This window comes from Solanum pennellii, chromosome 12 (genome assembly GCF_001406875.1).
Source record: "Solanum pennellii chromosome 12, SPENNV200".
Taxonomy (NCBI): domain Eukaryota; kingdom Viridiplantae; phylum Streptophyta; class Magnoliopsida; order Solanales; family Solanaceae; genus Solanum; species Solanum pennellii.
In genome coordinates this window covers 1,550,171-1,577,775 of record NC_028648.1, presented here as the reverse complement: position 1 = coordinate 1,577,775, position 27,605 = coordinate 1,550,171, and the positions used below count along the sequence as shown (strand labels likewise).

At 32.6% G+C, this 27,605-nt stretch overlaps 4 protein-coding genes and 1 non-coding gene across 5 annotated transcripts; all 5 read right to left on the bottom strand.

Moving 5' to 3' along the window:
* Window positions 1-58: 58 nt before the first annotated feature.
* LOC107005435 lies at window positions 59-4,419 on the bottom strand. The gene is given in 5 exon segments (XM_015204032.2): window positions 59-850; window positions 1,049-1,140; window positions 1,789-1,998; window positions 3,254-3,328; window positions 3,331-4,419. Coding segments are annotated over 5 exon segments (2,064 nt in total). The 5' UTR covers window positions 4,354-4,419; the 3' UTR covers window positions 59-186.
* A 1,071-nt stretch (window positions 4,420-5,490) lies between these two features.
* Window positions 5,491-5,563, bottom strand: TRNAF-GAA. The gene has a single exon. It is a non-coding gene; the product is annotated as a tRNA-Phe (tRNA).
* Window positions 5,564-10,569: 5,006 nt separating this feature from the next.
* Window positions 10,570-17,841, bottom strand: LOC107007286 (fe-S cluster assembly factor HCF101, chloroplastic). Its single transcript, XM_015205842.2, has 16 exons — window positions 17,608-17,841; window positions 17,305-17,451; window positions 15,897-16,039; window positions 15,769-15,819; window positions 15,128-15,283; window positions 14,303-14,446; window positions 14,091-14,233; window positions 13,589-13,658; window positions 13,392-13,487; window positions 13,184-13,273; window positions 12,791-12,844; window positions 12,474-12,597; window positions 12,162-12,286; window positions 11,323-11,445; window positions 10,854-10,922; window positions 10,570-10,751 (listed from the first exon to the last, which is right to left on the bottom strand). The coding sequence occupies exons 1-15, from the start codon at window positions 17,678-17,680 to the stop codon at window positions 10,854-10,856; spliced, it is 1,608 nt and encodes a 535-aa protein (XP_015061328.1). The 5' UTR covers window positions 17,681-17,841; the 3' UTR covers window positions 10,570-10,751.
* A 244-nt stretch (window positions 17,842-18,085) lies between these two features.
* On the bottom strand, window positions 18,086-23,785 carry LOC107007406. Its single transcript, XM_015206021.2, has 2 exons — window positions 23,231-23,785; window positions 18,086-18,404 (listed from the first exon to the last, which is right to left on the bottom strand). The coding sequence occupies exon 1, from the start codon at window positions 23,712-23,714 to the stop codon at window positions 23,232-23,234; it is 483 nt and encodes a 160-aa protein (XP_015061507.1). The 5' UTR covers window positions 23,715-23,785; the 3' UTR covers window positions 18,086-18,404; window position 23,231.
* A 798-nt stretch (window positions 23,786-24,583) lies between these two features.
* Window positions 24,584-26,390, bottom strand: LOC107006631 (heavy metal-associated isoprenylated plant protein 35). The gene is made up of 3 exons (XM_015205145.2): window positions 25,934-26,390; window positions 25,292-25,367; window positions 24,584-24,965 (listed from the first exon to the last, which is right to left on the bottom strand). The coding sequence occupies exons 1-3, from the start codon at window positions 26,165-26,167 to the stop codon at window positions 24,826-24,828; spliced, it is 450 nt and encodes a 149-aa protein (XP_015060631.1). The 5' UTR covers window positions 26,168-26,390; the 3' UTR covers window positions 24,584-24,825.
* Between the last annotated feature and the right edge of the window lie 1,215 nt (window positions 26,391-27,605).

The window sequence follows — 27,605 nt, the reverse complement described above, 5'->3', positions numbered from 1 at the left end:
CTCTCCAAAAAATACTATCGTATATGTACTGTAAGTATTTAATATGCACCCGACTACATTTTTGAATTATTAAAATCTTTTAATAGATGAATGTCTGAAACATAGAGTTGAAGAATTTCAACTCTGCTAAAAGATAAGAAAGAGTAGTCATCATCCTTACATTGAAGAAAGAAAAGAAGACAAAACTTAAGAATTTTCAGCAGTAGTTCCAACATGCTGAATGACGAATCCATATATTTTTCGTCTCAAGCACTCAATCTTCTGTATCAGTTGTTCATCTTTCTTAGAGACTACGCGATCCAACCAGTTATTGACTCGCTTGAGTTGTGACAAAATAGCTTGAATTGAATCACAGTTGGAAGATGCTCCGACAGAAGCCAGGGAGCAGTTCTTGAACACACGAAAACCTGCATCTAGTGACTCTTCAACAAAAGTGATGAACCACATTTGCATTTCAGATTGCAACTTCTTTGCAAGTTCTACAGTCTCATTCATCCCATTACCCCTTGTCCAAAATCCAGTAACCATCAAAGGATTCTTGTTAGACGGTTTTGTTGACTGATATGTCGGAGAGCTTTTCACTGATGCTGGTTGAGTTCCACTGTTCTGATTTGTCAAGAGAGAGACAATTTCAAGATCAGTTGCTAGAGCAGCCTCCACCCAAAGAAGAGATGATTTTGGTTGCTCCATCGTAGTCATATTCTCATTAGATTTTTGCACGCCACGATTGCTGGTGATTGATTCAGCAACGCATGTTGACTTCACCACATCTTCGTAAATTGACATGAAATGATCAATAGTTGGGAGAGGGTTTTTAGGGTTGGATGTTGAGCGTAAATCTGCAAACATACTGCAAAAAAAGTAGACAGGACTTGAGAAAATGAAAGAGAAATCAAGAAACCATTGTCCAACAAGCATTTCTCATTTGCATGTTTTGAAACTGTGAAATGTTTTCAATCTTTCCATTACACTACCGACAGTTGTGCATACATTTTGGTCTAATAATGAGATAGCATAGCAAAGCTCTATAAGGATGGTCACATTTTACCTCAAATTTCTAACAATAGTCTCAATGGCAAGGGCCTCTTCCAATGCTTCAGCTGCAGCTGTTGAAGCAATTATTCTCCTTTGCATTGCCTCCTGCATCATTTGAATGATCAACATCAAACAACAACATAGCCAGTGCAATCCCACTTGTGGGGTTAGGAGTGGCTAGAGTGTAAGACCTTACTCCTCCTACCTCGTAGAGATAGGGTTGTTGTTTCCTACTTGCTATCACTTATTTGTCTCATGATAGTTCAATGGATTTACACAGACTGGAACCCTTTAAGTAGTTGAAACATTCAATACATTAGGGATGTTGTTTCCTTTGCTATCGCTTATTTGTCTCGTGATAGTTCAATGGATTTACACAGACTGGAACCCTTTAAGTTGGACATTCAAGACATTAGGTGTAACATTTAACTGCATGTTTGAACCATTTTATGTACACCTAGTAACGAAGAAGTTCCTTCGTGTATAGAGACAACTTGCCATCATTTTCTAGTCCTCACCATTGTAAATAGTTCATTTACAGGTGCCTTTTCGTACAAAGACTTCTACATACCAAAAATATATATACAAGAACAGCCAAATAAGTGAAGCTACTTCCATTAATCTTACCCAAATTCATAGACATCAGCACCAAGAGAAATTGCAGTAGGATAGTAAGATAGCGAAATCAGTAGATGCAACAGATAAGCTAACATAGGATAGTAGCACATTCAATATACAAGCTTTCATCCATACCTTTCCAAGCTTTGCAAGTTCTGAGGTTACGGAGTGTAGTGGTACACTTCCATCAGTCCACTTCTTCTCATGAACTGGAATCACTGGAGCTGCATTATTAGACTTTTCAGTGTCAGGGGAATTTTCCGCGGCACTAGATTTTAGTTTTCCCTCACTTCCAAAATCCTCAGCATGACAGCTTACATCACTCAAACGCCTAGAAATAGCAGCCTGAGAAATGAACATAAATTGTTTAAGCCATTATCAATCAGATACACCTCACAGTGTGCAATCAGTTACATATAATTTCTGCATATATTAGAATCAACTAAGCTAAGCTTTGGGCGTATATTGGATCAGATTCTGAAAATTCATCTCTAAATATCTGTTTGGCTATAGATTTCTTATCAGATTTCGAAAATCCGTCTTCAAGTTCCAAAAACTGGTCTCAGATTTCACTTTCACTCACCAAAGTTCAAACTTTTTCAAGACACAACTTCAAGTTCCAAAAATCACAACTTTCGAAAACTATGGTTAAACGGGAGCTAACATATATTGTTCAATCCTAAAGTGGTACAATAAACATGGAGCANGTTTTATTACCCTAATTTCCTAAACTCTTTTATTCCGGACTGAAATCTGTAACCCAAGTCTTCAACTTCTTTTTATTTTTCACTAGGAAAATGAAAAGCAAGTTTTCAGTGTCAGGGGAATTTTCCGCGGCACCAGATTTTAGTTTTCCCTCACTTCCAAAATCCTCAGCATGATAGCTTACATCACTCAAACGCCTAGAAATAGCAGCCTGAGAAATGAACATAAATTGTTTAAGCCATTATCAATCAGATACACCTCACTGTGTGCAATCAGTTACATATAATTTCTNCTTTTATTCCGGACTGAAATCTGTAACCCAAGTCTTCAACTTCTTTTCATTTTTCACTAGCAAAATGAAAAGGAAGTTTTCAGTGTCAGGGGAATTTTCCGCGGCACCAGATTTTAGTTTTCCCTCACTTCCAAAATCCTCAGCATGACAGCTTACATCACTCAAACGCCTAGAAATAGCAGCCTGAGAAATGAACATAATTGTTTAAGCCATTATCAATCAGATACACCTCACTGTGTGCAATCAGTTACATATAATTTCTGCATATATTGAAATCAACTAAGCTAAGCTTTGGGCGTCGATATTGGATCAGATTCTGTAAATTCATCTCTAAATATCTGTTTGGCTATAGATTTCTTATCAGATTTCGAAAATCCGTCTTCAAGTTCCAAAAACTGGTCTCAGATTTCACTCACTCACCAAAGTTCAAACTTTTTCAATACACAACTTCAAGTTCCAAAACTCACAACTTTGTGATTCAGAAATCACAACTTTCGAAAATCTATGGTTAAACGGGAGCTAACATATATTGTTCAATCCTAAAGTGGTACAATAAACATGGAGCACATCATAAATGTAAATGGATTTCCATGAAATTATCACCTGAGTTCTCAGAATTGCCTGAATATCCGGTTTTTTCTTCGAAAAAACCTTCTCTGTTTGTTCCGAAGAATNAAAGAATCACCACTATTTGCTGGACCTTCATCCCAACTTTTTCTACTTGATTTACCAGACCCCACAATTGCCTCTGAAACTTTGGAAATTCCAGCAGCAATAGTAGTCATCTTCTTCTTTCCAGAAGAATCTGCAGCAGGAGAAACCTTAAGACCACCAGACAATCGTCGTCCAGGTGATAACGACATACGTCTTGCCACCGATGGACTTGCCTGCCTTCTCCCTGATGTAGGTGATGGCTGCCTATACCTTGATGGAACTATAATAGCTGGCTCCTTCGATGTCCTCCGATTTTCCTCTTTTGCAGCTACCAAACTAGGCACCACGGACTTTGATGGCACTGGTGATGCTGACCTCTTCACTTTCCCTGCTGGTGATGGATCCCTTTCAGCTACCAAATTCTTCTTCCCTGCTGATACTGATCTCTGCTTAGCTGATGCCGGAGACGAAAATCTCTTCGGAGCAGAACAATTTTTACTCAAATCTTCCTTCATTTCCACATTTTCTTTTGGTGCAAGCACTTCTCTTACCCTGAGTTTTTCCTTCCCATCTTTCAAACCCGGACCTGAACCCGTCTCTGTTCTTCCATTTTTCGACAAATAAGCAGCAATAGGATCCGAATCAGAAACAGGTTGAATCAGAAATCCCCCACCAGAAATCCGAGCAATTAAGGGTTCCGGCGAGCCAATAAACCCATGTCTACCAGCAATAGACCGAATATTAACAGCCCGTGGTACAGGCGGAGAATCAAAACAGAACCGGTCAACATGAACAAACTGACCAAGCTGAAGCCGATTCGTGAGGATAAGATCTGTGTCACGCTCCGAAAGGGAAACATAAGTTGAGTTGAGAGAATCAGAAAGCTGAACAAAAAACCCATTATGAGGCCACAATGAATCGGAAGTCGAAAGCGCCGGTACAATCCCAATCACTTGTAACAACGGCGTACGGTGGTCGCCGGTGACTCTTGCACCGGTGTTCATCGACTGAAGTAACTTCAGTAGAACTCCTGGTGTTAGAGTTGCCATTGTTAGCTATGGTGAAAACAAAAAAACAGAGCAAATTATATAGGGGGTGGGGGTGGGGGTGGGGGGTGTGAAGAAGAAGGAGAAATGTCCGTTAGTGAAATTCAAAAAAATGGGGAGGCGGTATTATAATAATTGTATATTTTTTTGAAGTTTTGAATTTTGAGATTCAAAGTTGTGACAAGGTGAGATTTTATGGGGTGTAACTCGTAACGGTTAATTTATATCGCGTTTGGATATAAAAATTGTGAAATTTGAAGAAAAAATAAATAAATTTCATTTTTAGATTGAAAATTGCGTTTATATAGGTGAAAATTATTTTATGGTCAAACGGAATATAAGTGTGATATCATCCTTTTGGATTATTAATAACGATATTATTGATGAAGTAACTTATTCGTAATTATCTATAATATAAGGAAATCGTTAAGCATAAGATATTTTTGAAGTCGATATCTTGCTTAAACTTATTTTCTACTTTTTATTTGTCTATATGTGGAAGGTGTTAATCAAAAATTCATTTGAACATTTTTATTAACACTTTCCGCATATAGACAAATAAAAAGAAGACACCGACTCCAAAATTTTGAGTTGTTATAATAAATTAATCAAATTTAAATTGAGTCGAATTGAGCTTTAAAACGGTAAAGAATCGACTTAAAGTGACTAGTATATGAATTGAATGGGCTTTATTGTATATCCAAATACAACTAATTTAACTTTTAAATTTTGAACTTTCAATATCCAATAATTTTCAAGTTTCAGTTAAATCTATATTCAAACTTCTACTCATTTGTGATTAGAAATTATATTATCATTGTTATTGGATCTTAAATTAATGACATCACGTGAACCAATAATTATTTTCACATTTGTTATTTTTTTCGGATGACTTTGATTTGTTTTTTCTAAAGCTACAGATTTTTTGGAAACAATTATTTACCGCTAATATTATTATGACGTTCGTGATTTTACAACGAAAACCTCCAAAAAAATTCATAATATAAATTAATATTTTATGAACAAAATTTATAATTGTTTCTAGTCATACAAATTTATTTTGAAATGTCCATAAGTGAAAAAATAAAATAAAAAAAAATGTGAATGTCCATAAGTGAAAAAATAAAATAAAATAAAAAATGCGGTGAACGTGGATCGAACACGTGACCTTCAGATCTTCAGTCTGACGCTCTCCCAACTGAGCTATCCCCGCTTGTTGTTTTATTTATGAAATAAAAACAATACTAATTTTCAAAAAAATCTGTTTGAGTCATAGGTATGGAGTCGATAAATAAAAATATATTTGAATCAATCTATGAAGAATATTTGGTTGAAATCTGAAATAAATAAAAAGATTAACTAAAGTTGAAGTAAAATATGAATATCTAGAAGTTGATAGTTTATGTATGTTTATGTTTAATCAAATCATACCACATCAAATTGCTTAACACAATTGGAGAATTAGTAGCAAAAAGCTCTAAGTTGTTAGGTTATTTATGTAAACGAAAGGTAGTTCTGTATTTACCTGTCATGCACGAATTCAGATTTAATCAAACCTCAACGGATATCAAATTTTAAAAAAAGGTAATTCATTTTTATTGAATCTAAACTAAAAAGATAAAGCAATAGGAATATAATTGGAAAGCTCCTACTTCCTACTATTCTACATAGTATTCCTTTCATGTACTTGGAACATTTTTGCTCCAACAATTTGGAGTTTGGACCATCAAGGGTTACAATAACTTTTTTCTACTTGTAGAGGGTATCTTTTTTTGTTTGATTAGTTCGAGTTTATTATATTGAAAGTTCATTCCAAAGAATTTAGGGTTTTCGTATCAAGAAGAATTATTTTATGTGTATTCAAACCTAAGATTTGTTATTAAGGATGAACGAACTTGATACTGTTATATCATATCTTTTATTGGTGAACAAAGACGAATACAAAATTTTGAGTTCATAACTCTACAATATAAAAAATATTGTTTAGTCGATATTGAATAAATTATTTATATATATATATATGATTTTCTAAATACAATACAAAATTTTATTTAAATTTATTGAATTCTATCAAATTCGTAACTGAAATACTTAGTTTACATGAATGAAAAATTTTCAAGTGTTAGAATCAAAACACACATTTCTACATAAATAAAAGTAAAACACACTATATTTTCCTCTTTATAATCATTATATATATATATTAATATAAACAAAGATAAATAAAACAACAGAACAAAGAGTAAACAAAATCCACTTTTTTTTTTCACAATATTTTTCCCTTTTTGTACACAATTCAACATTTCTCAATTTTCCAAATTCACAAATCTGAATTTTCTTTCACATATTCATCATCAAGATTTCATCTTTACCTGAAATAGAGCTTTACCCATCCGAAAGAAACTAAAACTATTTCAAGATATCTCGAGTCTCAACGTATCTGATAAAGTTTTTGTCACGTATCCAATCCTCGATGAAAACAATAAAAAGACCCTCGTAGTCCGATTCTTTCTTCAACCTCGTAATTGCAGAAAGCTTAGTGCACCGACCTGCGCCTTTTTCTCTTATTCTAACACATCAGAAAAAAGAACCAATTTTTACAGATTTCATAACTCCATATCTGAAATTGAGATTTACCCATTTGAAAGGGGCAAAAAGGGAGTATATCTGAAGTTTCAATTTTCACAAATATACACAAAAGATCGAATCTTTTTTTTTGCACAATTAATCAGCAACAGAATGACTCTGCCAGCATAAAAGCATGATAATACAACGTCTGAGTATGTAAAATCTTGTTTTCTGTTGTTTCACCATAGTCAAAGATCGTTGCCGGAATCCAGATTTCCGGCGGGTTTCCCGGCGAGAATCCGATGAGGGAAAGAAAAACGATGAAAGACTCATTGGCGGCTCAACAGAATAGAAAAGTTTGTTTGGAGAAGTAATAGAAATGAATAATAAATTTGTTTGTTTTATAGGCTTAAGATTTTAGCCCTCTTTTTGTTTTTTATTTTCATTTTTTCATGGTCCCATAAAAGAGCTTTTATTTTATTTTTTTCTTTTGTAATAAAGATAGATATTTTATTTATTAAATATGAAAAATTACGTATATAAGTAAATACATATCAATTCAACAGTTAATATAACTATAGTTTCAATTAATTTTCATTTGCCATTAATTTCTTTATACGGCTAAGTTTGAGATGTATAAACGCATAACTGTTTGAAATTCAGATGTTTGTATTTATATAAATTTGTTATTTTAGAGTTTATCATATTTATATAATTCCATAATTTGTATAGTATCATTTTTATAACAATTTGAAGTTCAGATATTTGTATATGTATACATTCGTTATTTTTGAGTTTTATCATATATGTATAATTTGAAAATTCGTATGATATAATTTGTATAACACTTGTTACTACTCTGTTTATACAACCACAGACGGAAATAACTCATTTGTACGAATACTTATTCCACCAAAACTACAATCGTCTGTCGATTCAATCAATCGAAAATAATTTATAGAAAAATAAATACAAATCAATTGACACTAATTTTCTTTTTACAAATACACAGAAAATATTTCAATTATACATTTACACACGAATTGTACAAACATATCCGTAAATCATACAAACGAGGTCGTCTCCCTAGCAGGTTAATATACAGCTATAATCCGTAAATATGTAAACTATAGCTGGTTGACCCAATTAAGTCTACAGTGGCTATTTGCTAATGTGATAACCATATAGAAGAGAGAATTTTAAGTACTTTGAATCGACGATATACAAAGATCGATGGAGAAATTAACGATTATATAATACATTTAAAATGGATTTGAAAATGGATGAAATAGAAATTCACCTCTTAAATATTGTGTGATAAGAATGTGACAGTCATAGGCTTAGAAAAAAGTTTCATAAAAGGGTGGTTTGATCAATATCATTGTATAAGATTATTAACGATCGATATTTTTTTATTTTTTTTGAGTTTTTGGATCATAGAAGAGTAATTCAAATCAATTCAATTTTTCGTTTATATTAATTATTAATCTTTTTGGAATATGACTCACTAGCTGCATTTGACCCTTTTAAAATTTATTTGTGACAATCTAAGTGAACAATGTTGTTTACCTCATAATTATTTTTTAATGTGTTATATTTTTAAAATTTTACCAAAAAATAAAATAAAATTGTGGCCTCTCATTGATTGCAAGAGGCTTTTTTCTAGTGTTGTTTGTAGGGCCAATGAAACCAAAATCATAGAATCTGCCTACCCCTAATCTTATCCTACTAATTGACTTTATTATTATTTTATTTTTTTTTGAATATACTGCATATATACTCTCTTTTTTTTAATTTAATTTCTCTAAGAAAATATTATTTATTTAGTTAATTTATTATTTATCTGATCAAGTAGATATTCTTGATTAGACTTTATCATCATCAACTATAAACTATATATTAATTAATAAACAAAAATCTTCACGTGTTTTACTTTATAAGGTAACATAATACTTAGGGATAATGTCCGAGTACCCCCTCAACCTATGCCCAAAATCCCAGAGACACACTTATACTATACTAAGGTCCTATTAACCGCTGACTTTTTTTTTTCAAACTAGTGCCACGTAGGCCGAAAAGGGGCAGAAAATTAATTAAAAAATAAGTTCAGGAGGGTAATAGGACCTTAGTATATTATAAGTGTGTCTCTGAGATTTCGAGCATAGGTTGAGGGGGTACTTGCGCATTATCCCTAATATTTATAATAATATTTTTTACAAATTAAATGTGACAAGTCTAGCTAGTATTTTTTTCTATCATTAATAAGATATTTCGAATTTGAGTTCTTTCAAATAAGAAGTTGCCTTTATTAGGAAGCATTTTTTTATGTGAGATTTTCCAGTGCGAATCTAAATTTAATTAGACTCCAAATATTAGTATCAAATACCAAATGAGAAATAAAAAAGAACTTTTAAATATGATTTATGCACACTTTTATGATAATATTTACGTAGTAAAATAAATGCTTAATTCATACCTTTTTCAGGATCAAATCTCCATGTTATCAAAATAAAGTTTTAGCATAAAATATTTGAACTATACGTATAAAAATATTTAAAGAAAAAAGAACTAGACTTGCTCTCTATTTTAACTATCGTTTTAATTTTTATTTAATAAATTAAATTGATTTTTTCTTCTTATATATTGTATAATTTATTTTTAATGTAAATAATATAATAAAAAAATAATATAACGATAACTATTTGAAAATTACATCTTAAAAGATCAATCAACGATTAAAATGAAACGAAAAGATTCTACTTGGCTACGTAGATTAGCAAATTCAAAGTTTTGGTGAAACTTGAAAATGATCACTAAAGTACTTTTTTGCTTGTTTGTTTTTTAATACATTATTCATTGTATTTGCATGTTAATAGTAAATGTTTTATTTGCAAATAATAAATATATAATTGAAATTATGTCACGTTTTCACTAAATGTTTTTTAAAATAAGGTGTTACCTAATGAAATTTCATACCTACCTATTTAATGCTTCTAGAAGAAGCCTTGTTACAAACATAAATAATTTTTATTTTAGAAAATGGTCAAACACTAGCCCAAATATTTTGACTAATACATCCTTTTTTTAAAAAAAATAGTAATAATAGTAACAAAAATATTTGTGGTTAAATTCATGTTCTTCTTGACTTCTCCATAATGTTTTGTTTTGTTTTTAGTTTTGAAGCTTCTAAGATGAATGAATCGCGGATAATAGTGACAAAGTTTGAAATTTCGTTAAAAACGTTTAAAATTTAATGCACATATATGAAAAATATTTTTTGATCTATATACTTTGTAAAAAATTTCAACTGATTATCCTTTATTATATATGACTACGCCATTGGTGGAGGAGATTGACAAAAATTTATCGTATCTACCACTCATCGAATGTCAAATATTGTACATGGAAAAATATTGTACATAGTGAACAAGGTAAAACTCCCGCTCCTATACAATATAGCTCGCAAACCACATAGGAGAAGTAACCCGCACTGGGCTCGACCCAGAAAGCAAACCTCTTGCTTACGTTGGCAAGGGGTTTCGAACTTGAGACCTCCAACATGGAAGTCTCAAACCCAAATCACTGGGTCACCCCGAAGGGTGACACCCTTTTTTTTTTTGGTTGACCTTGCAAGGTACAAACACTGGAGCATGATGTACAACAATAATGAAGCATAGATTGCTGTGACAAAATGATACACACTAGTGAAGATTTGCTAACAAAGATAACAATATTATGAACTAATGGTAGTGAAAATTTCTATCTACATATAATTAAAATACAAAAGTTCTTCCAAACTGTATTTGTATTCGATTTTCGACTTCAAATCATCCCTACAAATAAAACAGGAAAGTCGGAAGGTGAAGATTTATTAGGCTAACTGAGTAATTCATCGAGTTCAAATTCTGAATCTGTCTCTACGGAGAGGTCATTACCTATGCAGGAGTAAGTTGAGGAACTTCAACTAACCGTTCCATCATTTGCAGCTGGTCATAAGGAGCAATCTGCAAAAACAAAAATAAATCGAAAAAGAATAAGCACTTCAACCATTTCATTTTGAATGACGGAGTTTGACTAGATATGAAGTTGAAGAAAATAAGAAAAGACTTTCCGCACATATCAAAAGTATGCTTAGAACATGTGGCGTTATACATGTCATGACATTTCCAGGGTAAAACGAGATGTTTAAGTAAAGAGTGTCGTATAAAATAGAAAAGTATGAGTATTTCATTAGTCACAAACAGCTCATTGATGCTAGCAAATGCAACTTTATCTGAGTAACCTAGTTTTCGACTGATTTCTATTTTAGTACCCTCTGTTTCAATCTTTGTGGTCTTAAACATGTCATATGGAAAGTTAAAATTAAAGAGTTGACACGTAAACAAAATAAGTGAGTACAAAGACCTGGTTAAATCCGTCTGGCCAGGTTATTTCCACAGCATAGTTTCCCAAAGGCCGAATCTCTTCAGGTTCAATGTCATCTGGGATATCAGAGTATTGCAGTTTCTGTTCACCCGACCATTCGTCCTGAAGCAAAGCCATTGAAGAGAGAAAAAAATTGAAATCCAGATGACTTCAAATGGTCTGTAATCATTGAGTGGAACAAGCAAAGCAGAGTGACTTTTTCAAAGTTATTGTTTTTTCTCCGTAAAATCAGTTTTTTTTTTCCTTTGCCTCATCGATAGTTTTCTTGAGAAGTTTAGAGTCAAATGCTGAGGGTTGTCTAGAGCTACTACTTTACCTCTATACATTACAACTATTACGTCTCAATGACAAGGAAGTTGTCAATTTAGGGTCGGCTATATAAATCTTCACTAATCATATAGCTCCATTTAAGCTCATCTTTGACCAATATTATACAAAATGAAAAGTACTAAGAGTTCTCGGGACCAAAAGTCCTAGAGAAGTGAACTCAAGGGTGTGACCTAGTGGTCAAGTAGGAACTCAGTAGAACACAGAACTGGCTCGATAATTGTGGTTTTTTGTGTTTAGTTTGGCGATGATAGCTACAATTATTGATAAATATATTGATTATTTGTGTGATTCAAATCTAGGCTCGTAAATTGATCCTAATTTAAAATCAACTTGTGAATTAGACTGAACAAGAAGAGACGTTAACAAAGAGAAAGCATGGCGAAAAGAAGTTATGTATGCATTTGTAGAATGTATTATCATGTCATAAATAGTGCAGAACATGCATCTTTTCGAGCTGGAAAGTAACTTTAAAGAACTTGACTGCGTACCACACTTTGGGCAGAACGATCATTTCTTCTTACAGTTGCAGGGTGCAAATAAAACTCTTCATCGGAATCAGGTACTTTGACCTTGATTGCCTTGAAAGATCTATCGTAACTCACTGCAGTTGATACTGTACTCGAAGAATAAAAGGAGCAATCAATAATCGATATATACAGGTCAAACTTTGGATAATGACTCCGACAAGTAGATTAAGAAATATTGGCAAGTGTATTCCCTATAGAATGAAGCTTGTTTCACTTGAGTACTTAATAAGAATTCTTGGATAAGAAAAAAAAAAACATATATATGAAGTGTACCTTGTTGACGAATCTTGGCACACTGTTGTACTACACACACGCCTAACTCTTGGAACGTTCTGGAAACTTCACCTTGAGGATCAGCTACCACTTCAGGCATTCCGCTATCTCCAGAAGCAGATAGCTTTACAATTTGAAACAAAGTCCGCGTATTGTTCAGATATGCATGTTCAAGATTACAGGTAAAACAATAATGGATTATTGATGCTATTAGTTTTGATTATTGACAGAAGAAAACTAAAGAAAGACTTAAGTAGTGCAAAATGTGAATACTCAAATGCTTGAATCAGTCAACAGTTATTATTGTTGCAACTCACAGCTGGTTGTATAGGGAGATCGAATAGATGGGGTATTCCGAACTGCTGGACAACCTGCAGAGATACAAATGAGATTTATGTAAACGTACTCTTCAACGGGTAATTGCAGGTTTAATGATAATGTCTCAAGGCATTGAGTATAATATCTAGATCCAAATTCATCACTGATCAAAAAAGTATTAGCTTCACTCCACTAGAGTATCTGTGTAAACTGAAGATAACGATTTACTACTTAACGGAATCATTCCAAAATGCATAAATAGAGTTTCTTGATCTTAATACCATGGTAACCTTAGATAAAATCTGTTTTACTCAGATAAGGGAAAATAAATTCTTAAAACTTTCAGGAAGGAGAAGCACACATCAATAGAACCTAAGAACAAGGCGGCATACCTGAGACCCTGAACCCCTGCCAAAGGGGTAGTAACGTTTTCCATCAGCATCGAAGTGGCACATGTTCTCAACTACGGCAACGCAAGGCACCTGAACGTGAAATGTATAATTAGAAGCAGCATGTCATCTTTTCAGCTCAGTAAAAAGAATTGGCATTCTAATCATAGTGGAAGGGACAACACTTCAGATAACACCAAAAGAAACAGACCTTAAGCTTCGAGAACATACGGACACCCTTCGCAACATCAATAAATGCTAGCTTTTGAGGTGTAGTAACAATAACTGCAGCAGTCAAAGGAACAACCTGACAGTTGAATCAGCAAAAGCAGAATATATGAAAAATCATTTCCGCCAAGGACTCTCACAAACATTGGCACACATCAGTTGTATTCTTAATAGGCAAACCTGGCAAAGAGTAAGTTGAATATCACCAGTTCCAGGGGGCATGTCAATAACAAGATAGTCCAATTCTCCCCTGCATGGTTGCATACATTTAGGATAACAAAGTAATTCAAGATTGCAAAATTTAGAGCATAGACGTATCCTCAAGGACCATTTGTAGTGATATCCAAAACAAACTTTTACGACTATATGCAAACCTACTTAAATAAGCTCTAATCCTCTAACAACACATTAATGCAATATATGTACTACACTTGCTTTTATCAAGATTAAGTCATCTGATTCCAACAAGCCAATAGAATGGATGGCATATTCGCATCAAAAGTTGGAACATATCATATGTAGACAAAAAGTTAGACTAAAATAAATCTTTTTAATATGTCTCCAGAGTAATAAATTTCAATGAACTATGAAGAATTTCTCTGGTATAGAAATTTCAACAAAATGGCTTAAGTAAATTGGTTGATGGTTCTTGATTTCTTGTCAAATGCAAAGCATATCATACCATTCTGTAGTAGTCAGCAGTTGGTTGATGACCCCAGAAACCATGGGACCTCGCATAATTGCACGCCCTTGCCCAGCAAATCCAAAAGATACCAACTTCACACCCATGTATTCAGTTGGAATGATGGTTCTTTTCTCTGCATTCTACAAAAGTCTCTCAGTGGTTTATATATAGTAACAAAAACATAGTTTAGTCCAGGAAATGACAGTTACCATTTCAAGTATCCGGTTTTCTGGGGACACCATAGTTGGCAAACTAGGACCATATACATCTGCATCAAATATACCAACTCTAGCTCCCATATCAGCCAAAGTGTAAGCTAGGTTGACAGCTACAGTTGATTTACCAACCCCTCCCTGTGGTTTATAAAGATCAATATTAATTAAGAAGAAGACACGAGATTTCAGATGCTAAACTGGTCAAAGCAGAAAAATTTCCATACAAGCAAGGTCAATGCAACAAGTCCTTGAATGTATGAAAACAAGAATTACGGAAAGCAATAACAGCAACATGAATGAGCAATAAATTACCAGCTAACATATTTAAACGTTGCGGTATAACAAATCTTCAAATATTGCTTTTAGAGGAAAGCTATTTGCCCTTTTCTAACCTTTTTTTTTTATTTGCTTTTGAGGACACAGATAGACCTTCAGTACTTTAAAAATATGGCACATAGACCTAACTCAATCCCAAAAGCTAGCACGTGACGAGATGATTGCCCCCAAGTCCATATTAAGCAAACGACCCCCAACCAATGTTGGACTGTAACCCACTCAAACACCCCTTAACTTCTAATCCCAACTGGAGCGTGGACCGGGAGTCCAAACAAGGATGACCTGGCTCGGATATATGACATCTAGTTCTAACTCAACCCCAAAAGCTACTCATGAGGAGAGGACTGCGCAAGTCCGTATGAATATACCACCGGTCCATTCCTCAATCAGTGTGGGAATGTAATCCACTCTAACAAATACATACTAAAAGAAATGTTTAATAAGTTAAAAAGCATTTGAACTGAAGATTGTGGAATTCTTCACCTTGCAACTAGAAACAGCGATTATGTTGGAGATTGTTTGTAGCCCGGCGGGAAGCTGTCCAGCATAGATAGGTTTTGCTTGTTGAGCTGACATTGTCACACTGACCTTTTTAACCCAAGGAAGTTCAGCAACCACTTCATTAGCCTTCTGCTCAAACTATACCAAAAATTGAAAGTCAGATTTGTAGTCCTATCATCTTAGATGATCCACAAGACCACCCTCTTGTGATACCGAAGAGGATAAATTTAAAAGACAAGGATGCGTCCTAATCTCATGCTCCCTAATATATACTCCCTCAGTCCCAATTTATGTGGCACTGTTTGATTTGCCCCAGAGTTTAAGAAAAAATGGAAGACTTAAGAAATATGTGGTCTAAAACACTCCTTGACCATTTTTGTGGCTATATATCATTCCATTAAGTATAAAAGAGGAATTTCAAAGTTAAATCGTTTCCAATGAAAGAAAAAAGACACTCTTTTCTTTGGGAGGTACTAAAAAGGATAGTGTGTCACATAAATTGGGACAAAGGGAATAATAGGCCAACAACATGCAGTGATAAGGAAACTACGAAAACTGAATGATGTACCACTTCATATACACATCAATTCTTGATCAAATAGTGGTAGTTGTGTTTCATTTACCATGTCCTTGATTGGACATGCTGGTGTTGTAAGCTCTAACCGAAATGAAACCTGAAAATCCAATAGATTGGATTAGGAGAATATTTCTCAAATATAATGTGAAGGTCAGAATGTACTGTTTTTAAGACCTCTCCCAAATTTTCATCAACCAGTAGGTCCTTCACAAATCCACAAGAGACTATGTCAGTCCCGAAATCAGGATCAATTATCTGGGATAGGGCTTTAAGTACTTCAGACTCGGCTGTTTGACCTGACACTGAAGGAGCACAAGCTGCAATTTACAGAATCTGTTTAGGTATATTTAGACAATATTTCAAAGAGCAGCAACGTAAACTGAACGATGTATGACAACATTGTGCATGGGAGGAAATCTTGAAGGAATTACTCAAGCATAATGAGAAATCCAGTTGAAAAAACGGTTCTACTCATGCACAAAGAAACAAAGAAAAATGCTTCAAACAAAACTGTATACATGACTAAGTTCGTAAGATGCAAATTAGGAGGATACCATCAGATGTCTCTTTGTATGTAGCTTTTGACAGAAGCAGAATAAATAGATACAACTCCTCCATATCAATATTTTTAAACTCGTTGAAAAGGAGAAAGAAATGTCTTCCTCTCCATTCATGATTCGACAGTCGAAGGTCTGTGGCCATAATTTTAGACTATTTTCGCGCAGTGCCAGGACACACCCTCATCCAGAGGACATAAAACTACCTGGTCAAGCCAAAAAGGCTGCCAACTGAATGCTCCTATCTAATCATTTCTAGACCTTTATCTTACCTAAAGAAGTTTCCAATGCATTTCTTAAATAAGTCACGCCTTTCAAAATTTGTGAAAATCTAATGAACCATGAATATATCCCCTTCAAAATTAGTTATAAAACTGAACATTTCTACACATGTTAAGGGACAGAAGAGATTTTGAGCCTCATTGTCAGACCGTTTCAGGAAAGTTGAGGCAAATTTTCGAGTCAGCCATGGCTGAAAAATTGTTAGGAATATTCTGAAAAATAAAGTTCAACATTTGATGAATAGAAAATAAAAACGAATTGGTATCTGCTGAAGCAAACATGCGAACACATTCAATTCAAACAGAAACCCAAAGCAAACTTAACAAAGCAGAGTAGCAGAATACAAGCATTTATCGACAGCAAGATTAAGTACAAAAAGGATAACATTATGCAATTATAGTGCTAATGGATGTGAGTTTCATCTAAAAGTTTAAGCTGTCTAGAAACACACTTCTAATTACTTAATCGTATTATATCTCAACATGCCCCACACATGAGCTTGATTTTTTCATGAACCAAACACATGAAAATATTTTTGCTCATTGGATGGTGGTGAAATTAGAACTTCCAGACCCACGTCTACTAAGTTGCTCGGACTCTCCAAAAATATTGTCACACCCGTGTCATCAAAAAGCTCAACCGATACCATATTGAACTGTGTGACCATCTCGTTAAAAAGCTCAATCCTTTTAAGTAGTACTAATACTTAAAAGTATTTGACAAATCAAACACTACAAAATTACCTCCATTTGAAGCAGCTTTAGCTGTAACTGAGCTCAATCTTGAACATGTATACGAAAAGTTCAAACCTTTCGCTTGTCTTTGAGAGGACAAAAAACAAGAACCACTCAAAATAGACTGAATAAAAGACTTCTCAGCTACATATAACCCTGTGTAATCAACAAACAAAACACAAAATTCAGCAAGAACCCAGCTTGACCCAAATAGAAAAATGGGTATTTACTAAAATTCATTAAAAAAGTAATCTTTTTCAAAACCCCATTAAAACAAATGGCCCAAAACTCATATACTAAAACTGTGGCTACCTGCTTTGGGTTGTGAAGTACAATACTGATGAAATGTTAGAGTTGGAGAAGATGGAGCTTGAAGGATTGTCATTTTCTTTTAGTTTTTCTGCTAATTGGAGCTATGGATGATGATGAAGATGATGATGATGAAGAAGACAGAGGGAATAGTTCATTTGCATTAAATGTGAGCCTCAAGTTTTCATGTTACGCTCAAAATCAAGAATCTAATCGTCTTACCTTACCTTAGCCACAACTCTTTTTTAAGTCATCCAAAACGACAACCTCTTTACTGTACATTATTTTATGAGTTATTTGAGTCGAGAGTCTATTTAGAATACAAAATATGTTATTATTATTTATTTATCCATGTTAATAAAGGCGTATTTGGATAGAGAGGTGTGAATTTATATTTTTCTCCCCAAATTATGTATAACATGCTTTCATTTGAAGTTTGTCAATACTGACTACAAGTTAAATATTTAGGGGAAAAAAACACTTGAAGAGAAAAAACTCTCTATAAGCCATTAAAAATTTAGTCCAAGGTCACAACCATAGCAGGCAGCAGCAAATATACAAATACATAGGAAAAAAGTCAAACAATTTCTCTATTTGCCATTAATAACATTCCAGATATAACTAACATAAGAGCATATATATACAGTACATCTAGCAACTGCTTGCACAATTGGCTAAATCGTCGATCGATCGAATGAGATAATGTGCTAAGAGAACTTTGATTTTTATCAACCATCATCATGCCCAATACAGTTGGGCTTATTTCATAAGCCATTGAGTGGAAGCAGCTGACAAATACCCTGCAGGTTGAAGAAGATATAAATGGATCAACGATATAAGGGGTCATTCAGTAGCTGGTTAGATTTACGCAGGAATTAAAAAATACAGAATTAGATACGAGAAAAATAATGTGAATGGATTAAGTTCTAAACAGAAAACCAATTAATTTGTATATGAACAACTTACTTCCTAACCGATTACCAGATGTGCTATTACTTACGCAACATTTAGTACCTGCATAATTCACTCCAAACCGGCTCCAAACGACCCCTAAGAAAATTATGTACTTAAATTCTCATATCAAAACTACTATTTCATAAATAATCACAATATTTTTACTGGACTAAAAGGAAAAGCATAACAGAAAGTTACCCAATATGTCAACTTGGCAAGCATTTTTCCTCTATCCCTTTTAGCTTGTCCTAAATATGTATTATGACATAATCGCTAGCACAGGAAACACGGCCAAAGAGCTAGGATGACGTAGTACTTAACAAGTGAGAGGGAAGTTAAAACACCGACGATAGACAGATGGACACTCGAAATGACTTAACCAAAAAGCTTATTAACAAGTTCTACAGCAACTTTGAATTCACCAAAAAGTTTAGATGGTCAATTAAACAAACAAAAATGGAAGGAATATATATGTATATTTTACCTTTTCCTTCATACCATTTAGTAACCATTTGGAGTGTACAGCTTCTTGAGTTGCACAAATGAAGAAGCAATCATACTAAACAGGTAACTTACATTTCAAAGATTCAAACACCACTTATGTCACCTATCACACTTGCAGCATAATATGAAAATGAGATATCAACAATTTCTAGAAAAAGTCAAGTCAAAATCCATGAAATTGTTATTTATTTTGCTTGTCGTCATGATTCTGTCCAGTGTCCGCTGTCCTTTATTTCCCTTTCTTCTTTTTTCCTCCCGAAAAGTTGTTCCGACTCCAATCTTAAGTTACTCAAATAAAAAGGACCTCACAAACTTTTATTCAGTAGTGCAAGTACTTCGGAAAGACCAAATGCATAAAACAAGAAATCCCAACAATAAAAATAAGGTAGTGTTGTGCAATGCTTTTAGCAGTCTACTCGTGTCAAACGAACATGTAGACCTTAGCAATTTTATTGGAACTCGAGGAAATATTGACGTATGCTGAACAGGAACTTTCAAAGAAAATGAGGAACAAAAAAAGTAACTCATAATAGAAAAAAGATCATTAATCAGGAATGACTTCTCAAAAGCTAGTGTTCCAAAAGCCAACAAGAAAAATTCAAAATGATTCCTACCAAACATATTTAAGTACCCATATACTTCTAAGCAAGTAACATTAACAAAGATATTACTCATTAAGAAATCTCCATGAGCCTTTCACAAGGAAGATCTCTCAGCAAATCACCAGACCCTAAAGATCCTTTCTATTAAAAGATAAATACAAAGGACCATAAATTTGTGGTATTTATGTTTGTAACATAGCATGGCTCTATTTACAGAAAGTAAGGCAAATAAAGTTCAGAAAAATACTTGTCATCCAGAGAAACCACAAGATCGTTCGAACCAGAGTATAAAAAATACTCATTGACGTTCTTTGGAGATATCCCTATAGGGGGGCCATATTTGATCAACTCCTTGTGGCCCTCCGATGGTGTCAAGATCGCCTTTGGGAAGGATATACCAATTTTTGCAATTCATCACCAATATCAATATCAATATCAACATCCTTCCTCTATTTCCATCCAATTTAGTGACTTGATTAAAATAATTATGCAACATCTTTTTCGTGTTATATTAACTGACTTATCATTACATACTTCGTATGCTAGTGCAGTTTTAAGTTTAAACCAAACCCACCATATTGATGATTGAAATAATATCTATACATGTTGATCAGTTGATCAATTAATAAGCTTCCTCACTATCCAATTTGTCTCCTTAAAACCTACAACTAATTGACAAATTTTTTGGTTTGTTGTAGTGTTGTCAAAGGCACGCCTAGACCCTAAAGTAAGGCTCAAGACGTGTTGAGTGCTTCACCTTAATGTGCATTTTAGTGTCGTCATCTAAGTTCTAAGGTATACTTTTCTTGCCAAACTGATATTTTCCTTGATCGTTAATTTTTTTGTCAATTTCTTTGTTCATATACTTTTCATTCATGCTTATTATTAGTTTTGGACTGATTGTATATATATATATGTATATATATCTATGTGTATATATATGTGTGTGTATATATATATGTGTATATATATATATGTATATATATGTGTATATATATATATTTGTATTTTTTCACCCTTTGTGTTTTTTTTCATGAAAGCTCATGCTTTATTTGAGCTTAATACGTTTGTTGGAAGAGTTCACAGTGATGAGCCCCTATTCTTGGGAATTTCTTAAGCAAATTGAAGACCTCTTCTTTGATAAGTCTTTTCTAAAGCACTGGAGTGGGTTTATAAAATGCAAGAGACTATAATCTCTAGCAAAAATTGAACTAATGACATCTTTGTCTCATATGCCATATCGTAAAACACGTGTGCAAAAATCTTTTTACAATTCTTGCTCAACATTCCCGAATATAGATCTTATGAACTCTAAGTTGTCTTTCACCGGCCTAATTTCTTCCTTTTTTGAAGCAATCGACTGAGCTTCGAAATTAAGCAATTTTTTAAAGTTTTTGAGTCGAGGATTCATAGAGAGTGATCTATCACTCATTGAGAAGCGGGACTACTTACTATTCATAAATCTTCTAATCAAAAACTACAATAATTTGTTAAATTTCAAGCTTATTCAATTGTTTTTATAAAAGAAGAAATTGGGTTGGTGAAAGAAGACCTAGAATTCATAAGATCTTTGTTCACGGATGTTGAGCAAGAATTATATAGAGATCTTTAGACACGTGTTTTAGATGTGGCATATGAGGCAAAACATACTATTAGTTCAATTCTTGTTAAAGATAATGGTCTCTTACATTTTATTTACTCACTTTCCAATGCAACAAAAAAGGACCAAGCTTATCAAAAAAAGTCCAATTTACATAAGAAAACCGTAAGAATAGGGTCTCATTGTTGTAAAACTCTTCCAACAAATCAACATCAACTCATCATCAATAACTGGTCAAAAAATATTACGTTTTCACAAGGAGGTGGATTGAGTAGTTAGGAAGCTTACCGATGGACCAGCATTACTAGATATCATTTCAATATCGGTATGTTAGATTTAGGTAAAACTATTTTGGGATACATAGAATATAATCAGTTATGAATCATTTCAACATTAGTACATGATGTACAGTTGACCAAGAATATAATAGAAAAAAGACGTTGCAGAAAGTTTTACTTAAGTCACTGTTTTGAATATGGAAATACAGTGAGGACATTGATGTGATGATGAGCAACTAAAAATCAATATCCTGTACAGGATGGTCAACCAACAAGACCACTCAACACCACAAAATATTTCCAGAAGACGAACCTCTAATAAGCATTTACCCGGCTACTGCTAGATGCTACTGCTTAACTCTGCTACTGCTTAACTCTGCTACTGCTCAACTCACGTACTAACTTTTTCACTTTTATCCTTAGATGTAGCACAAGCATATAATAATTTGTTTTTCCTTTCTTCAATAGAAAACGTAGAGTTCTGATAGAACCAAAAGCCAAAATCAGCTCATCCCTAAAAAGCTAAAAATGGGGAACCATAACAACTGTATCATTATTCACTACTCCATTAAGAAACATGGTAATATCTCCTACATGGAATAGGAAAGACACAACAGGATTCCAAGTCAGTGGAGTAAAATATACCCACTGACCCACCACTGCTAATGCTATAGTGCTTGTAACAGGGCTACCAACTTAGAGGGTATTTGGATTTGCTTATTTAAAATAGCTTATAAGCTAAGAGCCATTAGTTGGTCATACCCAATTTTTAGCTTATCTCTGTACTTTTTTGGCTCAAACGTAAGTGCTTATGAGCATTTTTTAATCTTTCCCAAACACTACAAAAAATAGAAAAAGAGCTTAATAGCCAAAAGCACTTAAAATAAGCCAATATAAACAGGCTCTTAGTATACATATATATGCTCTCAACTTGTTCAATTAAAAGTAAATATAATATTCAAGCTGATGCCGGACTGCTACTACACTGTTAAAGAGTACCAAAAGCATCGAAACTGAAACCCAATACTTCTTCTCTTCAATTTTACAATACACTATTTGACCAAACACAAGTTTAGAAAGTGAAAAAATACTATAGAACATCAACTAAATATCACACAACACCAGAATTACCATTAAAATCTTATGCTCTTCAACAATCATGTCACTTTCAAACAAACAGCAAAATGAAAAAGTTATAATTAAAGAGTCACCAAACATACTAAAGTCTCAATCTTTTGAATGACTAAGTTGAAAAAGATACCAAACATACTAAAGTCTCAAATCTTTTGAACAACAAAGTCGAAAAAGTTACCAAACATACTAAAGTCTCAATATTTTGAATAACAAAGTTGGAAAAGAAGTTCAGAGTATATCAAAAAACAAAGGGATCAACAACTTTAACAGAAAGTATACGATAATTACTATAGCCTTCAACATTTCACCAAAAAGTAATAATAACAGAAAATCATATCGTAGCAAGAGAACATCACTCCCAATCCCCCAACAAACAACAACATACCTAGTGTAATCCCAACGGTAGAGTATACGCAAACCTTACCAATAGATAAGTGATTTACATAAACCATCTCCAAACAGGTTGAATCACTCCCAATCCCATACACAAAACCAAAAATGCACAGAAAATACAAAAAGGAAACAACTTTATCAGAATAAAACAAAAAAATTACCTCAGGAAGAGGAATGCTTTTTCCCTTCACAATAAGGACTTTCAATGAAATTCTTAGAAGGGTATTTAGCAGTAACCATTCCAACTTCAAAAACCAAATTCTCACCACTAGATCTGATACCCGTAATTCCCCACCACTTAAAAAAAGCCCTTACACTAATCCCATCAAGCTCCGCAATACGATTCTCAACAATTTTCCCCCTAATTTTCTTCGAATACGTCGCAAGGTAATTGTCCGGAGGTAGAGTAATTTTACACTTCTCACCCAAAGAAACTAAGAACTCGCCGGAACTGGAGTTTAGAGAATACCCATTAACGTTCCTTGGAAGCAACCCTATAGGAAACCCGAATCTGATTAGCTCCTTGTGTGCCTCTGATGGTGCCGGATCCGGATTCGGGTCAGGATTCGGATCCGGATTCGAAGAAGATACAGAAATGGTGAAGAGGAGAAGAACAATGGTGAAGATTACTAGGGTTTTTGCCATTTTTTTGAGCTTAGCGAAAAAGGGGATTATTAGATTAGTCGATTTGAAGACTAATGAATTTGGATAAAGTGTTAATGTGTATACTTTTGTATATAACGTGAAGTCGCTTAGAATGTGACACGTAGTTTGTGTGTGGCGAAATTTTCTCGTTCGTCGTTCGATATATACATTAGAATTTAATTAAATTTAAACATGCATTGTGGTGATCGAACGAGGGTTCTTTTTTCATTTTTTTAGATACTAAATGTTAAGATCTTGAATTAAGGATGAATTCGTGGAAGAATCTCAACTATTCTATCATAAATTCGGATTGATCTTTTATTAAAGGAAGTTAAATATTTGATTGCTCGTCAATAATAATTAAAAAACTTAGTTAATATATAAAAAATGATAATATAACATGATTAAAATAAAATTTATTTTAAGAACAAAATGCGTAAAAATCTTTTTTAAAACATTGCTCATCAAAATATATTTTTTAATTCAGTGAAATTATAAAAAGCACAACTCACACATGATACGAATCAAGTGCATATAACGAATTTCAATTTTATTGATATTTAAATAAAGGAGAATACAACGATATGACAAATTCTTTATTTATTGAGTTTTGATACATCAATAATTTACCTTTAAAAGACTTTGACGGTAAAAATCACACATATCTATATTAGTGAATTGAAAGAGTAAAGACGATACAAAAACGATAATAACATATATAGTGTAGTTTCATAAATGAGACTAACAGAAAATTAAATAACATAAATTTTACTTTTAATTATTTTTTAAAACAGTAAAAAAAAGTATCAAGTTAAAATTTAAAAAAAAATTATAATAACATCCTTATGCTACAATAATATAATAATTATATTTCAATCATATATAATATATTACGAAACTTTGATGCAACTTTTCTTTTCTGATACAAAATTACATAATGTACATATGCTTCATTTTCATTTTAATGCTTGGTTATACATAATAGTACATGTAAATATACTATATAGTTGCAATATTTGCATAGCCATTTTTTTAATTATTCAATCATAAATATTTTTTGGCTCTTTTTTTTTTAATTTTCTTTTTCCCTTCTTTAATTTTTCTATTAAATTCAACATTCAGGAGTGTTCCAAGTTGAAAGTTCAACATTTTTGACAACCTTTGAAACACTTTCCAACACTTGAAAAGGAATTATGTCTCCAATAACAACAACCTTCTTGGTCTCCAAATCTACTTGGTACATGTCTACCCCTGCTTGAACAAAAAATATAATATTAATTTAGTATCTAACGTTTAATATCGCGCGTTTTATAGATTACGATAATAACAAATAATTTTTTTGATCAGCTATAGTGCTCCATTTAAGTTATCTTAGATCGTATGTATGAGTTGTTCATAATATCAGGTGGCAACTCTACATAAAGAAGATAAGTTGTAATAGGTTAATACCCAATATAATCTTATCACGTATATGATAAGTTTTTACGGACAATATATTATGTTTTGTATTCAGAATCAAGTTTAATTTCTATATACCGACAATTATAACCTAAAACAAACTAAATTAAATATTTTACCTTCCATTTTGGAGATGTGTTTTTCAACTTTCCTTGCACAACCATTGCAATGTATGGAAACTCTTAGCACCACAATCTACACCATTCAAATAATTAAATTAAATTCAATAATAAGACTTCACATTCATATTTTCATTTCTTTAAAACTATCCTTCACATTATAAAAAAAAAAAAAAATCAGTCAAATTCATTATACACAAATATTGCCCAAATTAATTAACTAACTCAAAATGGAAGATTTTTAAAGCTTTTCATGACAATATAATTAAATAAATAGACGATCGTTCAATCCAACATGATATCAAAGCAAGTAAATATGTTGAGTTTTATGTTATTTCATTCCATTATTAAAAATAAAAATTACACGTGTTTGATCTAGAGAAAAAGAACCAAATACACATGAAAGCAGAGTCATAGTCAGAATTTCAACTTCATGAACTGAATTTTTATAACATCAATTTTATTTAACATCTGACCATATTTAATAAATTTCATGACATATATACACTATTTAAGCAATAGCTATTAGATTCAGCTGAATCCGTATCTAGCTTCTACCTATGCTCCTCGTAAAGAGACGTATTAATTTAAAGACATAATTAAGTAAATAAAATTCTCCGAAAAAAAAACATATTTAATTACCTTAGGCTTCAATTGGAAAGCTAGTGTTGGAGGTCCTACATTAATAACATCCTTCAATCTCATCAACTTATGTTCATCATCTTGATTTGATAAACTATTATTCATCAATGGCTTCTTTTCAAATCCATCATCATCATCATCATGAACTCCAAATTCATTGATACAAAAACAAGATCCAGAAGAAGAAATAGTACTAAAACAATCTAAAACTTTACCAAAATTAATCTTCATCATTACAACAAACACCAAATAATATTTGCCTATATAAAGATGAATTAATTAATATAAGGTAAAAAAACAATAAATATAATTCATTGGGATGAACAAAAAAATGAAGTTATTGATGATGAGAAGGAGAAGGGAGACATGACTCTCTACAAACCATTTTTGTAGGGAAGATAAATTAAGTAGAAGGTATGTAGTAGTACTTAAGATGGGGACACACACAAGTCAAAATTCAGTATTTAAATATAATGAGTTCGATATTTAATATATTTTATTTTGAACTCGTTATTTTAAAATTATTAGTGTGAAATTTAGTATATAATATGTATGTTCTGCGTTAAAAATATTAAGTATAAACGTCTATGTATGTATGTAGCTAGCTAGGAGGACAAAGCGCTAAGAAAAAATTTGAACATTCACGTAAATTTAATAACTTAAATACTTTTATAATATTCATTTAAGATATATATATAAAAATTTATAAATTTCAAATTTTGAAAGTTCGTCTAAATAAATCTATGAAAAAGGGACTTAAAAATGAACTTTTCTAACATAAAAGGGAATTGAACATGTGATGTGAAACTAAAAGTAGTACAATTTGAGAGACAAAAGCTCCAACATATTTAAGGGACTTCATGTGAGATTAGGTGTTTAGGTACAGTTAGAGCATCTAGTTTCATGTGACTAATATACACATGAGAAAGTATAATTAAATCAAAGTGGAAAATAAGAGAAAAAAAATTATTGAGTAGAAGACATAAAAGAAGAATATTCACAAGTTACATGCACTGTGAATCAAAGAAATTTATGGTGTCTAAAAAAGTTAAGAAGTATAGAAAAAAGGTTAAGCAGATGTAACGTATATCGTCTATCATATATATACAAAATAATTTTAATATCTATCCTTTATACATCTATCATTTACTAATAATATTGGATATAAATGCATTTTGTTGTTATTATTGTATATATACAATGTAATTTTTGCCGCGAAGAAAATTTTTGAATAAACCTCTTGTGCACCTAACTTTGAGACTATATAAAAAGAGTAAGTTCGGGCTAGACCTTGTAGACTTATACAATAAAATAATGTTGAGCTATTTAATATATATCAGTGTGTATTAAAATAGATTTAATTATATATGCTGATAGTATAACGAAATATGAATTATTAGTAAAATTTAACTGGTTGCATATTATTGTAGATCCGGTTAACTAAACAATATTTTTCTAAAAATTATGTATTGTAAATGCACATGAGTTGAGGTCTTTGAAACAGCAACTCAGCAAGCCAAGTGTGTGTATACATACACATATTTTTTTATTTTTCTAGCTGGTCCTTTTTGTCTTGTAGCACCAAATTCAATTGTTCAAAGTCCAAAATTTACTTGAAATGTAACCTCTCAAAGAATATATATACATATATATATATATATATATATATATA

Coding starts and splice junctions, on each gene's coding strand:
- LOC107006631 (XM_015205145.2), bottom strand. CDS start 26,167: ATGATGAAGATTAATTTTGGTAAAGTTTTAGATTGTTTTAGTACTATT. Junction 25,368..25,933: donor CTTTCCAATTGAAGCCTAAG/GTAATTAAATAT, acceptor TGAATGGTGTAG/ATTGTGGTGCTAAGAGTTTC. Junction 24,966..25,291: donor ACACATCTCCAAAATGGAAG/GTAAAATATTTA, acceptor TTGTTCAAGCAG/GGGTAGACATGTACCAAGTA.
- LOC107007406 (XM_015206021.2), bottom strand. CDS start 23,714: ATGGCAAAAACCCTAGTAATCTTCACCATTGTTCTTCTCCTCTTCACC.
- LOC107007286 (XM_015205842.2), bottom strand. CDS start 17,680: ATGACAATCCTTCAAGCTCCATCTTCTCCAACTCTAACATTTCATCAG. Junction 13,488..13,588: donor TTCAACTTACTCTTTGCCAG/GTTTGCCTATTA, acceptor TTCAACTGTCAG/GTTGTTCCTTTGACTGCTGC. Junction 12,287..12,473: donor TGCCAAGATTCGTCAACAAG/GTACACTTCATA, acceptor CTTCGAGTACAG/TATCAACTGCAGTGAGTTAC.